The 14,728-nt window shown below is 39.5% G+C and overlaps 1 protein-coding gene and 14 non-coding genes across 15 annotated transcripts in view; 1 reads left to right on the top strand and 14 right to left on the bottom strand.

The window, feature by feature from the left end:
- The window catches only part of lrrc75bb (leucine rich repeat containing 75Bb), a 33,239-nt gene extending 23,749 nt beyond the window's left edge, over positions 1-9,490 (top strand). The window contains exon 4 of the mRNA XM_056243747.1: positions 8,427-9,490. Coding sequence (XP_056099722.1) covers positions 8,427-8,988 — 562 coding nt within the window. The 3' untranslated portion in view covers positions 8,989-9,490. The remainder of the gene's footprint in view (positions 1-8,426) is intronic.
- Positions 4,870-4,941, bottom strand: trnag-gcc (transfer RNA glycine (anticodon GCC)). The gene has a single exon. It is a non-coding gene; the product is annotated as a tRNA-Gly (tRNA).
- Positions 5,173-5,243, bottom strand: trnag-gcc (transfer RNA glycine (anticodon GCC)). The gene has a single exon. It is a non-coding gene; the product is annotated as a tRNA-Gly (tRNA).
- On the bottom strand, positions 5,491-5,561 carry trnag-gcc (transfer RNA glycine (anticodon GCC)). The gene has a single exon. It is a non-coding gene; the product is annotated as a tRNA-Gly (tRNA).
- trnag-gcc (transfer RNA glycine (anticodon GCC)) lies at positions 5,651-5,721 on the bottom strand. The gene has a single exon. It is a non-coding gene; the product is annotated as a tRNA-Gly (tRNA).
- On the bottom strand, positions 6,071-6,142 carry trnag-gcc (transfer RNA glycine (anticodon GCC)). Its single transcript has one exon. It is a non-coding gene; the product is annotated as a tRNA-Gly (tRNA).
- trnag-gcc (transfer RNA glycine (anticodon GCC)) lies at positions 6,232-6,302 on the bottom strand. The gene has a single exon. It is a non-coding gene; the product is annotated as a tRNA-Gly (tRNA).
- On the bottom strand, positions 6,534-6,604 carry trnag-gcc (transfer RNA glycine (anticodon GCC)). The gene has a single exon. It is a non-coding gene; the product is annotated as a tRNA-Gly (tRNA).
- On the bottom strand, positions 6,694-6,764 carry trnag-gcc (transfer RNA glycine (anticodon GCC)). The gene has a single exon. It is a non-coding gene; the product is annotated as a tRNA-Gly (tRNA).
- On the bottom strand, positions 6,996-7,066 carry trnag-gcc (transfer RNA glycine (anticodon GCC)). The gene has a single exon. It is a non-coding gene; the product is annotated as a tRNA-Gly (tRNA).
- On the bottom strand, positions 7,156-7,226 carry trnag-gcc (transfer RNA glycine (anticodon GCC)). The gene has a single exon. It is a non-coding gene; the product is annotated as a tRNA-Gly (tRNA).
- Positions 7,317-7,387, bottom strand: trnag-gcc (transfer RNA glycine (anticodon GCC)). The gene has a single exon. It is a non-coding gene; the product is annotated as a tRNA-Gly (tRNA).
- trnag-gcc (transfer RNA glycine (anticodon GCC)) lies at positions 7,477-7,547 on the bottom strand. The gene has a single exon. It is a non-coding gene; the product is annotated as a tRNA-Gly (tRNA).
- Positions 7,636-7,706, bottom strand: trnag-gcc (transfer RNA glycine (anticodon GCC)). Its single transcript has one exon. It is a non-coding gene; the product is annotated as a tRNA-Gly (tRNA).
- trnag-gcc (transfer RNA glycine (anticodon GCC)) lies at positions 7,938-8,008 on the bottom strand. The gene has a single exon. It is a non-coding gene; the product is annotated as a tRNA-Gly (tRNA).
- Positions 9,491-14,728: the final 5,238 nt, after the last annotated feature.

Below are 14,728 nucleotides of genomic sequence, written 5' to 3'. Positions count from 1 at the left end.
CCTCACCAATAATTCAACTTTCAAAGCCTTAAACAGGCAGGAAGAAAGGAGGTGCAGACATTAGACTCATGCTAGCAAATACATACAATCGTGTAGCATTAGCGGCGGACAGGGTTTGAAGCTTGATCCCTGCAAAACACTGCACTGATGCACTAACAGAGCTTTGAAGTGTCTTTTTTGAAGTGTTGCTTTCTGCAGATACGAGGAAGCACAGCTCCTAATCAGCCGTTTTAGGAGCACCATGCTATCACACACATCGTGTGCTATTGTCGTCATTATAATTATTGCTATCATTACTCTTGCCATGTCACAGGCTCTTATCAAAGGGGAGCTCATTCAATGGCTGCAAATATAACGCTACTAGATGTCTAAATTGGGGAAGGGTGTGTGTTATAATTCGATTCAAATCAGGGGTATCTTTGTGCATAATTAGACAAACCTTTCATCAAAATTACTGCGATGTTAGCGCCATTGAAAGTAGCCGTAGCCCACGATTATGCTTATGGGTCCTCCTTGGAGTTCCAGGAACAATCAGCCTTATAAGTAATCTGACATGCTAAAACCTTTAGTTTATGAACTTTAAATTATCTAGCTTTTCTGCTTTATCTAGATTCCTTCCTATATGCATTTTAATCTTTAACATTTTTCACACATTAGCATGTTGCATGTGTTTTCCACTGGCATGATTGATTAGGCTAATATAGGCTGATTATTTTGAGTATTTTTATAGTATTACTGTAATGGATATATATATATATATATATATATATATATATATATATATATATATATATATATATATATATATATATATATATATATATTCTTAATATAAAATATAAAATGTGACCCAGAAATGTTTTTGTGATATTCACTTTATTTATTTTTCTAATGAGAATTTATATGAAGAAAACTATTTTTTTTTTAATTAAGAGTCTAATTGTGTAAATAATGTCCCAATACAAAATTATTTTAATTTAAAAAAAAAAAAAAGCCTTTTGATTGATTTTTATTTTCTTTTGATTTTGGGGTAAAATGTGACCTGGAAATGTTTTTTTGTGATATTCATTCATTAACATAGTACAGAAAAAGCAAAAAAACAAACAAACAAAAAAATGATGGTACTTTTCTGATTTATTTATATTCTGTAATATAAGGCTTTTTTAGTCATCATTATTTATTTCCTGATTTTACCATATTACAGTAATAAAAATTGAAAGAAAATTGTGTTTAATTGTCTTGAAAACAATGCCACAATAAATAAAAAAATCTTAATGGCTTTACTTTTTTATGCAAAATATAATTTCAGATTTTTTTTCTTTGGGTTGTGAAATAGTTGGCGGTGTTGCTTTATTTAGATTGCTTTCTATATGCCTCTAATCTTTAACGTTCCTCTCACATTAGCATGTGTTTTCCACTGGCACAGTTGGTGAAGCTCCTGCTCAAATCCATGTCCTAGGTGAAACCCCATGGAGAGGCACCGGTGTCCTGAAATCTCACATGTGATTGTGTGTTTGTGTTGATTGAGTGTGGGCATGTGTGTTGAGTAGGATTAGCTGCTCCAAGAACTGGCACTACTTCAGTCTGACACTCACTGTTAAGCCCGCAGTGCCCTTCTGACAGGTTGGCATGAGCTCACGGTGCCACACACTGAGCAATGGGTGGTATATATATATATAGCCCTGTCATCCGGGACCTTTAGTTCACAGTGCTTTTATACCGAGTTCTCTTTCTACACTTGACTTTATATATAGCCTCGACCATCCCACCAGTAATGAAATGGGATTATCCAACTGGAAAGTCATTGTTCTGTGCAGTTCGTGTTTAAGATGGCTGGGGAAATGTGTATGTGGTACTGCTGAGAGAAAATCTGATTACCACCTGCAGAAGGCTCACAGAATGACCACAACCATCATCCCTGGAGAGATTCAGAGCCCATGGAGAAGAGATACATTTTGAAATGTGACTTAGACTGTCCGTTTGGCAGAGACAGGTCACATCGCATCGTGCCTTTAAATCTAAATAAAGTCTCAGAGACATCAGTTCTTATAGAGCTCATGTCAGAGTGTCAGTATGGAGATATATTAATGCAAATGGGCCTTAAAACCTGCCACGTCGTCAGGGCTTGGTAGAGAAACCATCGGAAGAGAGTTTTGACAACGTTATTTTCAGAGTTATGGTGGCATGGTATGCAGACCTGCCCTGACAGGTTTGCTTAAGCTGGGCGTGTGCCCAGCTAGACTACAAGATAATCGGGCCGATTTTGGTGTGTGTCTTGGTCACATCGTGGCACTCCACACAAAACAGTTACAAAACAGTTAAATCTATAAAAAAAATTATTGTCAGGTTTGTGTTTTATCACATTTTAAAAATCTGATAAGATTTTAATAATCTTTTATTGTGGGCCAGCCTTTAGTCAATCGATTTTACGGCACAGAAGACGCAATACAGATCTTTAGCAAATTAAACCGTGTTTGGTGGTAATGAAACATTTTAACATTAACATTTGTCACATTAAAGTAGTGCTTTTTTGTAATGTCTATTCAATGTTTTACACAATAATATCATTAATTTGAATTGTTTTTATTTTGGGGACTTAATTTGATTAATTAATGAACGTGTAATTATTCAGAGTAAAAGTAGTCAGAATGTGTCTTTGTGTGGCGGCCTCCTATATTTAATGCTTGTTTCATTATAGTCTCTCGCTGTTTTTGAGGTTGTATTTGATAGGTCATGTAAGATCTTTGTGAAAACATGTCAATATCCCAAAGGGCAGTGGATGTATGAGGCAATTATAACCAGTATATCTCTCATTAAGCAGGCTGTTCAGTTCCTCCAAGGATTCTAGACTGTTCCACAGTTAATTTTATCAATGCATTTATTGGTTTTGTCTTCTGACCTTACACATGACCCTGGAAAATCACTTTTCAAATTCCATCATTTACCTCAATGTTTGACTTTTGGATATTTTAAATGGAAAATGAGTGAAAAATACTATCTGTTCAGTATAGATATTTATATAATTTTACTGCTTTTACTACTAATTATTTTACTATTATTTTATTTTGTAGCAGTTATGTTATTTTTGATTGCCTGTCAATGGTTAAACATGCTATTTGCCTGATTATTGTTGTAGTTACAAACTCAACCAGTAGGGGCTAACTGCCAAAACCAGCCAAACCTTGACCTCCTGGGTGATTCCTTTCTTAGAATTTTTAGTAATACCATGGTTTATTCATGGTCTATATATCTCACAGTATGTGTAGTTTTACCACATTACGTTTTCAAAATGCAGTCTAAAATGGTTTGTTCCTATGATCAACAATGTCAGGAGACCATGTTAACAACGTCCCTGAGATAAAGAGTGCATGATCTTGAGTCTGTACTGGAATTAGCACTTCCATGTTACCTTGCAGATGGGCAACCAATTCTGGATTGCAGTCTCCTACCTACCCCGTCCATTCCACCCCCATTCCAACAACTCCAGGAGCTCTCAGCACCCTTCCTCACGACTATAACACCAACACACAGTGTTGTTATTGAAAAGGGCTGATACGTGCGTATTGTTTGGCTGGACCTCTGGCTCCTACGCAGAAATGTGCGAGCAGCGTGCCAGGCAGCCCCTGTAGAAAAGCCCTTAATCCAATAAGACAAGCCCAAACTCAGAACAATGAGCACACGGCGTAGGAAGTCCAAATCCTGCAGTCACAGCAAAAGCCCCTCTGAATGTAAGGCTGTCATGCCAAACAGAGGAGAAGCAGATGGACTTTCCCCGCTGCAAAGGGGTGGGGTGCTGCAGGCTGATTGAAGAAGGGAACTGCATTGCTGTTCAGTTGTCAGCTCTCTAATTTAAAGCGTAGTTAATGCACATGGAGCCATTTTCTATGCGTAAGAGTCTTTATTATTACCCATGTATTCAGAATATTTCATGTTGAAGTAATGCAAAAAATTGGTCTGTCTTCCATAAATATGGAAGACAAGCTGAATTACATTTAATTTCAGGACTCAACAAACCTTGCTCATTTAAGCTGATGCCCCCTGGCCGCTGTGTCGTCCACTTGTTCATCTGCAGACTAGTGTATGGGGGAGTTGCAGTAGCAGTACATCGGAGCAAACCACACACAATTGCAAGGATCTCCGTCAGTTTTCCGTTTTTTGGTGTGTGCACTCATTTATTCTGACAGCCCTGACTCTCTTGTCAACGTGACTGCTCTGGGCAAGAACAATGACTCATTTAACCCTATCCATACATCCGATTTTCATGTTTCTTTCCCTATTTTGTGAGGCTAAGAAAGAGTCTAATCCAAATGTTGGTCTGGCTTCGCATACATGGATATGCGGAAGACGTGCTGATGGGTAATGTGTGGAGACAGAGTGGGAAATGCAAGCGCTGTGCACATCACAAACAACATTGGTCATCACTGTAAAAAACATGTTGGCAGAGTTAGATTTAAATTGCCTGTCATTTTATGACCCTTTTCTGAGAAAATACACTGTCTGGTTAAGTCACATGGATTTTGAGATTGAATGATGACTAATGTTTGAATCACTAATATGCTTTATGGGGATCAAGTCAACCGTAACATACTGTCACACATTTAATGTACTCTAATAAGTTGTAGGTGTGTTTTTACTGTGTATTTGAGGATATATTTCCCAAAAGTACTTTTGCTCTATTGAACAATCTCAACATGCGTTTGGCTTTTGGAATGCAAAATGAGGAATTACCCCAGCATTAAATCTGATCAAAAATGCAACAAATGTGCTGTCAATGTTCGTATTGTGTTACTTAGACTGGTTTTAAGTAGTTTGACAGTATCAAAAATCGCTTTTGCATTGTCAAGCGAGCAATTTGCTTGCTCATTGTTGTGCATTGGCCGGGAATCGAAACCCGGGCCTCCCGCGTGGCAGGCGAGAATTCTACCACTGAACCACCAATGCTTGTTGAGGCGCTTTTTTGACGTTGCCTCACTGGGATTTCACAGGCCACCTTTCGACAGTGTGAAATTTTTGCCCTCAAAAGGCACTTTTGCATTGGCCGGGAATCGAACCCGGAGAATTCTACCACTGAACCACCAATGCTTGTTGAGGCCCTTTTTTTGATGTTGCCTCACTGGGATTTCACAGGCCGTCTTTCGAAGGTGTGACATTTTTGCCCTCAAAAAGCACTTTTGCATTGGCCAGGAATCGAACCCGGGCCTCCCGCGCGGCAGGCGAGAATTCTACCACTGAACCACCGATGCTTGTTAAGGTCCTTTTTTGATGTTGCCTCAGTCGGATTTCACTGGCCATCTTTCGACAGTGTGAAATTTTTGCCCTCAAAAAGCACTCTTGCATTGGCCGGGAATCGAACCCGGGCCTCCCGCGTGGCAGGCAAGTCTACCACTGAACCACCAATGCTTGTTGAGGCTCTTTTTTTGACGTTGCCTCACTGGGATTTCACAGGCCATCTTTCGAAGGTGTGACATTTTTGCCCTCAAAAAGCACTTTTGCATTGGCCGGGAATCGAACCCGGGCCTCCCACGTGGCAGGCGAGAATTCTACCACTGAACCACCAATGCTTGTCAAGGTCCTTTTTTGATGTTGCCTCAGTCGGATTTCACTGGCCATCTTTCGACAGTGTGAAATTTTTGCCCTCAAAAAGCACTCTTGCATTGGCCGGGAATCGAACCCGGGCCTCCCGCGTGGCAGGCGAGAATTCTACCACTGAACCACCAATGCTTGTTGAGGCGCTCTTTTGACGTTGCCTCACTGGGATTTCACAGGCCATCTTTCGACAGTGTGAAATTTTTGCCCTCAAAAGGCACTTTTGCATTGGCCGGGAATCGAACTCAGAGAATTCTACCACTGAACCACCAATGCTTGTTGAGGCCCTTTTTTGACGTTTCCTCAGTCAGATTTCACAGGCCATCTTTCGACAGTGTGAAATTTTTGCCCTCAAAAAGCACTCTTGCATTGGCCGGGAATCGAACCCGGGCCTCCCGCGTGGCACTTTTTTGGACGTTGCCTCACTGGGATTTCACAGGCCATCTTTCGAAGGTGTGACATTTTTGCCCTCAAAAAGCACTTTTGCATTGGCCGGGAATCGAAACCCGGGCCTCCCGCGTGGCAGGCGAGAATTCTACCACTGAACCACCAATGCTTGTTGAGGCCCTTTTTTGACGTTTCCTCAGTCAGATTTCACAGGCCATCTTTCGACAGTGTGAAATTTTTGCCCTCAAAAAGCACTCTTGCATTGGCCGGGAATCGAACCCGGGCCTCCCGCGTGGCAGGCGAGAATTCTACCACTGAACCACCAATGCTTGTTGAGGCGCTTTTTTGACGTTGCCTCACTGGGATTTCACAGGCCATCTTTCGACAGTGTGAAATTTTTGCCCTCAAAAGGCACTTTTGCATTGGCCGGGAATCGAACTCAGAGAATTCTACCACTGAACCACCAATGCTTGTTGAGGCCCTTTTTTGGACGTTGCCTCACTGGGATTTCACAGGCCATCTTTCGAAGGTGTGACATTTTTGCCCTCAAAAAGCACTTTTGCATTGGCCGGGAATCGAACCCGGGCCTCCCGCGTGGCAGGCGAGAATTCTACCACTGAACCACCAATGCTTGTTGAGGCCCTTTTTTGACGTTTCCTCAGTCAGATTTCACAGGCCATCTTTCGACAGTGTGAAATTTTTGCCCTCAAAAAGCACTCTTGCATTGGCCGGGAATCGAACCCGGGCCTCCCGCGTGGCAGGCGAGAATTCTACCACTGAACCACCAATGCTTGTTGAGGTGCTTTTTTGACGTTGCCTCACTGGGATTTCACAGGCCATCTTTCGACAGTGTGAAATTTTTGCCCTCAAAAGGCACTTTTGCATTGGCCGGGAATCGAACTCAGAGAATTCTACCACTGAACCACCAATGCTTGTTGAGGCCCTTTTTTGGACGTTGCCTCACTGGGATTTCACAGGCCATCTTTCAAAGGTGTGACATTTTTGCCCTCAAAAAGCACTCTTGCATTGGCCGGGAATCGAACCCGGGCCTCCCGCGTGGCAGGCGAGAATTCTACCACTGAACCACCAATGCTTGTTGAGGCCCTTTTTTGACGTTTCCTCAGTCAGATTTCACAGGCCATCTTTCGACAGTGTGAAATTTTTGCCCTCAAAAAGTACTCTTGCATTGGCCGGGAATCGAACCCTGGCCTCCCGCGTGGCAGGCGAGAATTCTACCACTGAACCACCAATGCTTGTTGAGGCCCTTTTTTGGACGTTGCCTCACTGGGATTTCACAGGCCATCTTTAGAAGGTGTGACATTTTTGCCCTCAAAAAGCACTTTTGCATTGGCCGGGAATCGAACCCGGGCCTCCCGCGTGGCAGGCGAGAATTCTACCACTGAACCACCAATGCTTGTTGAGGCCCTTTTTTGACGTTTCCTCAGTCAGATTTCACAGGCCATCTTTCGACAGTGTGAAATTTTTGCCCTCAAAAAGCACTCTTGCATTGGCCGGGAATCGAACCCGGGCCTCCCGCGTGGCAGGCGAGAATTCTACCACTGAACCACCAATGCTTGTTAAGGCCCTTTTTGACGTTTCCTCAGTCAGATTTCACAGGCCATCTTTCGACAGTGTGAAATTTTTGCCCTCAAAAAGCACTCTTGCATTGGCCGGGAATCGAACCCGGGCCTCCCGCGTGGCAGGCGAGAATTCTACCACTGAACCACCAATGCTTGTTGAGGCGCTTTTTTGACATTGCCTCACTGGGATTTCACAGGCCATCTTTCGACAGTGTGAAATTTTTGCCCTCAAAAGGCACTTTTGCATTGGCCGGGAATCGAACTCAGAGAATTCTACCACTGAACCACCAATGCTTGTTGAGGCCCTTTTTTGGACGTTGCCTCACTGGGATTTCACAGGCCATCTTTCGAAGGTGTGACATTTTTGCCCTCAAAAAGCACTTTTGCATTGGCCGGGAATCGAACCCGGGCCTCCCGCGTGGCAGGCGAGAATTCTACCACTGAACCACCAATGCTTGTAGGATCCACTAATTTTGATGTTGTCTCACTCGAATTTCATAGGCCATCTTTCGAAGGTGTGAATTTTTTGCCGTCTAAAAACACTTATGCATTGGCCGGGAATCGATCCCTGGGCGAGAATTTTACCAGTGAACCACCAATGCTTGTAGTGCTTTATTCTTGATGTTGCCTCAGTGGGATTTTACAACTGAATCACCAATGCTAGTGGTGTCTTTTTTGTTTTCTCACCATAAATTTACACGTCTGTTATAAATAATGTTATATAAATCATATAAAACATTACAATTTGCACAAAAACAAACAAACAATGTTTATTTTACTATGTGTATACTCTAAATGAATAATTTTGACTCATTATTATAAACATGGTCATTTAATGTGAATTGCTAATGCTGTTTTTTCTTTCTTTCACAGTCTTAAAACTACACTGAAAAAGAAATTAGCAAATGATACCGTGGATCTGTCTGGTATCCCGCTTTCTGGGCGTGATTTGCATCGTGTGGCATACTACCTTCAGAACAATGGTTCATCTGTGACAGCAGTGGACATCAGCTTCACGGAGCTCCAGGATGAGAGTTTGCGACTTCTATTACCATTCTTAGGAGTGTTACCCAAACTCACCACACTTGCCATCAACGGTAACCGACTGACTGTAGCTATCCTTAAAGACCTGATAGAGGTGGTTAAGGACCCCAAAAAGTTCCCCAATTTGGCCTGGGTGGATCTGGGCAACAATGTGGACATCTTTACTGTGCCTCAGCCATTGCTGGTCGCACTACGCAGGCGCTTTGGAATGAGAAGCAGCCTACCTACCATCTACGAATACAGCGAGGGCCATGGCAGCAGCAACTGCCTAGAGACTTCTACTGAGGAAATCAGTGTGTTTGAGGAAGAGGAGGATGAAGTGGAAGACCATCTGATGCTGGAGCCCTGGAGTGTAGAAGAGAAAAATACACTGCATTTCTGTGAGAGGTGATGGACCCTGGTTCCTTGTGGCTTGTCGTATTGTTCTTTTGTTATTCTTATACTCCAAATCACAATGTATCAACATTGTAAAAGCATGAAGCGCCCCTTCACCACAAAACCAAACTTGACTGCCATGAGACAAAATGGTTATGTAAAGTCGGTGCATGGAGGTGGGATTTTGAAAGAATTGAAAGGGGAAGGAGTATCAGGACATGTTCCACACTCCCACCATCTTTATTCTTAGTCCAGTTGCTGCAGAAAGAACCAGCCAATTGTTTGCCATGTTAAACTTAAATTTAGGGTCAAACACTGACTGACCACATATAACAAATTTGTAACACGTAAACCCATTACCACAAGCCAGTCTTTGCCACCCACATCAGCAGCTGATGTGAATATTTTAAGTTTTGCTTGTGACAGATACAGTCAAATGCTCCCCTCTGAGAAGGCTTTTGTCCAGGGTATATTCGCCTCAATTAGAAGAGAGCGAGGAGAGGTGAGAGAAGAGAAGAGAAGAGAAGAGAGAAAAAGGGCTGCTGGAGTGCCTGAGGGCTAGAAAAGAGACTGATGTCTGTGTTTGAGTCTGTGTGTGTGTGTGTGTGTGTGATGTTGTTCCGATGCAAATGTAGCTTTAGCCAGAGCTCATTAAACAGGAGTCAGGACACAGGCAGCCGAAAGACTAACAATGCGACATGAACGACGTGATTATTTTTCTTTAAATCTCATCCAGTTAGCAGTGAGAGGTAACATTACACGACACGTAAACACCTGGCAGCGTTTCATCAGCACAAGAAACATGTTTGTATGGTCACAGTGGAATTGATTTCAGTGTTTTATAGAAGAAAAAAAATTGATTCAAGTCAATATTTTGTATTTTTTAAACAAATTTAATGTAACAGAGTTCATTTATTAATTATTAATGCTGTGTGTGTGCGAACGCATGAGTGTTTGACAGTAAACGTGACCTTTTGAGTTGTTTTATGATGCCCTTTGCTCCACAGGAGGTGTTTCCTTTACAGACGCGTGTCTGATTTGCACTTTACATGGCCGGCTTTTCTAGTTGGCTGGCCATCTCCAGTCGTTTTTTTTTTTTTTTTTTTTTCTGTTTATGACTCCAACGTCTCAATTTTAATTGTAGTTCAATGTTCAGTTCTAGTATAAATGTCACAAACGGTGCGATTCTAATAGCTTTGAGCACCTGGATGTTCTTTATCTTTCTGTTTTATAATAAACACTAATGAATGATTGTTCTTGCTATGTGAAATAAACACTGTTTGTAAAAAAAAAAAGGACATGATTGTGTTTGTGAGATGACAAAAATGATCCTTTTTTAAGGGGCTGCTTTTGACAACGTGCCTCGTAGACAGGTTGGACAGGAACTGGATCCATCCTGTTTTTACCTGCCAGATGTGTTTTTCTCTTATTTGTTTCCCAGAATGCATGTACAGTAAGTAATTACAGGAGTCAGTAAATACTGGGTTGTGTCGATACATTTTCTAACTTGATGAATCGGTTGTGAGAGTCTCTAACAAAAAAAGTATTGAGGCGGTAGCACCCTGGTATTGAGTGATTTCTATACTTATAAATGGTGATGTTTATTGTACATGGTACTTTAAAGAACATCAGTCCAAAAACAGGGTATTTTAGATAGCGAGTATGCGCTTTCCAGTATGTGATGCTGTCTTGTACCAAACGAAAAGCTCATTTTGACGAGGTTTTCTTTCCCTCTTCATTTCTCATCCCGGTGTGATCAATAGTGAGGGTTTCTCGGTGTCTCTGTTTGCTTAATGAGAACAGTGCTCTGTTTTAGCAGACAGCACTTTCTTAATGAGACTCCATAATTCATTTCAACAGCTGGCAGCTTTCACAGGCAGCCTCTGGATCTCTGCGACATATATAAAGCTCTAATTCACTAATGCAGCATTCTCATTATCTTTTTATTTTAGTTTATTTGTAGAAAAAAACATACTCAGTAACTTCTCCTTCTTCATACACTGATGTATAGGATTGTTTTATTCATATAGCGGATGAATATCTATTGGAATATAGGTTTAACCCCCCCAATAATTAGTTTCCCTTAATAATTCTTTTAATAATTAATGCATAATATGGTTAAATAAATTAATAGCAGCTTAAATGTATTTAAAGGTTATTTAAATGAAAACATTGGGCAACACTTTACAAGAAGGTTTCATTAGATAACATTAGTATAGTTAACAAACTAATAATGAACAATACTTCTACAGCATTTATTAATCTTAGTAACGTTTATTCATAAAGGTGATGTCTTTATGAATAAAGGTATATAAATAAATACATAAGAAGCAAAATTCTTGCACAAAATTGTTTTTTTTTTCATTTATATGGAGATGATTTAAATGAAAATATTATACATCTTTTTTTTTTATAATGTGATGTGTTTGTGTATAAAGATTTATAAATACATACAAAAAAAGTAAAATTATTGCAATAAACCGATTTTGTAATCGTGATTTGCACTGCTCGAATTTATATGGAGAGGATTTAAATGAAAATATACATTTATTTTTTTAACATAATGTGGTGTGTTTGAATAAATACATAAAAAGTCATTATTTGCACAAAATTGATTTTGTCATCGCAGGACTTGCACTGCTAGAATTTATAGATGATTTAAATGTAAATATTATACATATATATATTTTTTAAATAATGTGTTTATTTACAAGGGTTTATAAATACATAAAAAGAACAACTATTGCACAAATTTGATTTAGTCAAACTGGGATTTTGTACTGGTCCCTTGGCAATCTGGTGGTGTGGAATAAAACATCTGTAGCGAGTTTGAAGCTGTTTGTTGGTTTTACAGTAGTACTGTAACCCTGAAAATGTCAATGACCTTTGATTCGTTCAACTCCCCAACTGCACACATGACAGGAAACAGCAGCTTCAGTCTTGTGTGAAGTGCAGATGTGCCAGATGATTGATGAAGGTTCACTGTCCTTTATAAACTGTGTGTTTTAAGACATAACTCGTGCATTTGTGGTTGATTTGTTCCATGTGTTTGGTCATTTCAATGACCTCGGTTGCAAAATTCAGTTTTTTTTTACCAGACAAATGGTGCAGGCCTGTCTCTGGGGTGCATTTCTAAAGTCTTTCAGTTTCAGTGTCTCTGGGGGTTTTACTTGCACCTTTTATGGGCTTAATAACAACAAGCCATGAAAGTCAAATCTGCATGAAATTAATGACACCAGGGAATTTACGCATTTGTAACTCATAGTGTTCCTGGAAAACCAGAAAGTTCTGGGAAAGCTAAACTGGACTGGTGTGACTCTTCTTGGTATTTTGAAATTTCCTGTAACACTCATTCTGTTTATTCAGACACAACATATAAGCAGATGTGGTCTTAATTCACACGCAAATTACTATTTTTAATAGTAGGCCTAATTTACAGTAATGATGATTACATTAAAATTGTTAATACATGAAACACTTAACATTTCATTTAAATTAGATAGATCAACAATGGAAGTAACCTCATCAAATGATGTATGTTTTACCAAAAAGTATAAGCAGTTTAGTTTTTGAGATGAGGTTGTGAATGCTTCGTACAACTTCTGACTGAGTGAAACAGTTTGCCCAGTTTGTTATCCTTTCATTTAGTAGGCCTAATTTCAGTTTAGGATAGCCTGCTGAAGGTTCACTTTTTATGGTCCATGTCGCCCCCAACTGGACAAATGTTTGAACTACTCTCACATGTGAAGGACCTAAAAAAAGAAAATATCTGCAAAGATGACCGCAAATAAAGTCTAGATTAGAACATTCATAAAATAAAAAGGAAATATCATTTATTTTAATGCAAAAATTGTTTCCACTTGTTGATTTAGTTTCTCACAAAGGTGGCTTCAAGGCTTCATGATAAACTGTTAGAAATGTTTGCCATATATGGATAGTTGACCCAAAAATGAAAATTCTGGCATTGCAAGGCAACTATACTACTCACCCTCATGTCGTTAAAGCCTAAATTAAATCTGTTCATCATATAAAGTGAACGTGTCTCTTCAGAAAATTTGGACTAAACCACTCAATTCAAATGGATTCGTTTTATGAACTTTTTGAAGCGTTAAAGTGCCAGTTGTGTAGCTGTCAATGGAGGGATAGAAAGCTCTCAGATATAATTAAAAATATCTTTAGCCTATTTGTGTTCCGAAGATGAACGAAAGACATACGGGTTTTGGAACAACGTGTGTGTGGGTGAGTGATTAATAAAAGAAGTTTCATTTTTGGGTAAACTATCCCTTTAAGTCTTCACGGAAACATATTTCATTACTGTAACTTGCCCACTTGTTTCTCAGGTTTGTTTACTTTGGCTAGTAGGCCTACATGCATCACTTCACTCTGACAGATGGCAAATACTCAACCTTCTTTCACTTGTCAAAAGTGAAAGCAATCTTGCTTGTAATCTAATACTAGCTATATGAATGATATGAACCCCCCCCCCCCCTCTCTCTCTCTCTCTCTCAGATAGAAAGATAGATAGATAGATAGATAGATAGATAGATAGATAGATAGATAGATAGATAGATAGATAGATAGATAGATAGATAGATAGATAGATAGATAGATAGATAGATAGATAGATAGATAGATAGATAGATAAGCGTGTGTATGTTCTCACCTGAGCTTTCTCTGTCCTGCAGGCTGCGGTGACTCCACCATCTTAAAGGGATAGTTCACCCAAAAATGAAAATTCTGTCATAATTTACTAACCCTCAAGTTGTTTCAAACCTGTATGAGTTTCTTTCTTCTGTTGAACACAAAAGAAGATATTTTGAAGAATGTTGGTGAACAGACAGTTGCTGGACCCCATTGACTTCCATAGTAGGAAAAAAAGATACTATGGGAGTCAATGGGGTCCAGCAACTGTCTGGTCACCAACATTCTTCAAAATATCTTCTTTTGTGTTCAACAGAAGAAAGAAACTCATACAGGTTTGAAACAACTTGAGGGTTAGTAAATTATGACAGAATTTTCATTTTTGGGTGAACTATCCCTTTAACACTCTGACTCATTTGCATATCAGATCTCGTTAAAATTGTACTGTATATGTTAAACGTAAAACTCATTTTTTCCACTAAACGCATTACAGGTGATATGTGTGCTTACGTATTTTACATCGATGTATAGAATTGTTATATAAAATAGGGGAAATTGAAGCCGTATTTAATTAAACAGAGACTAAATAAATCTGGCTCCTTAAAGGGATAGCCTAGTTCACCCAAAAATGTAAACGTTGTCATCATTTACTCACCCTCAAGTTTGACCGTTATGAATTTATTTCTTCTGATGAACACACAAAAAAAAAGTATTTTGAAGAATATGGGTAGGCTAATATAAGAATATGGGTAACCCCATTGATATTTTTTTCTATACATCAACTGATACCCACATTCTTCAAAATATCTCCTTTTGTGTTCAGCTGACGAAAAAAATTAATACAGGTTTGGAACAACTTGAGGGCAAAAACAAATGTTTTGATTTCAGCAGTGCATTATCTGTATGGATTGTCTTTCATTCATCTGGCCACTAGATGTCCTGCTTTCTCACTTTATTGTAAAGCAATGACGTGTGCTGCAATGCTAAAACCCGGATGCAACTGAATACTGAAATAAAATATTAAATTAATTTTAATTATGTAAGTTAGTGAGCATGCTCTATTTACGGTATTATTTTATTTAGAGCATATGTAGCCTAATTAAATATGCATTTCT

The sequence above is a fragment of the Rhinichthys klamathensis genome, unplaced genomic scaffold (genome assembly GCF_029890125.1).
Source record: "Rhinichthys klamathensis goyatoka isolate OS25496 unplaced genomic scaffold, OSU_Roscu_1.1 h1tg000027l_1, whole genome shotgun sequence".
Lineage (NCBI taxonomy): Eukaryota > Metazoa > Chordata > Actinopteri > Cypriniformes > Leuciscidae > Rhinichthys > Rhinichthys klamathensis.
The sequence above is the reverse complement of the archived record's forward strand: the minus strand, read 5'-3'. Positions and strand labels throughout refer to the sequence as shown.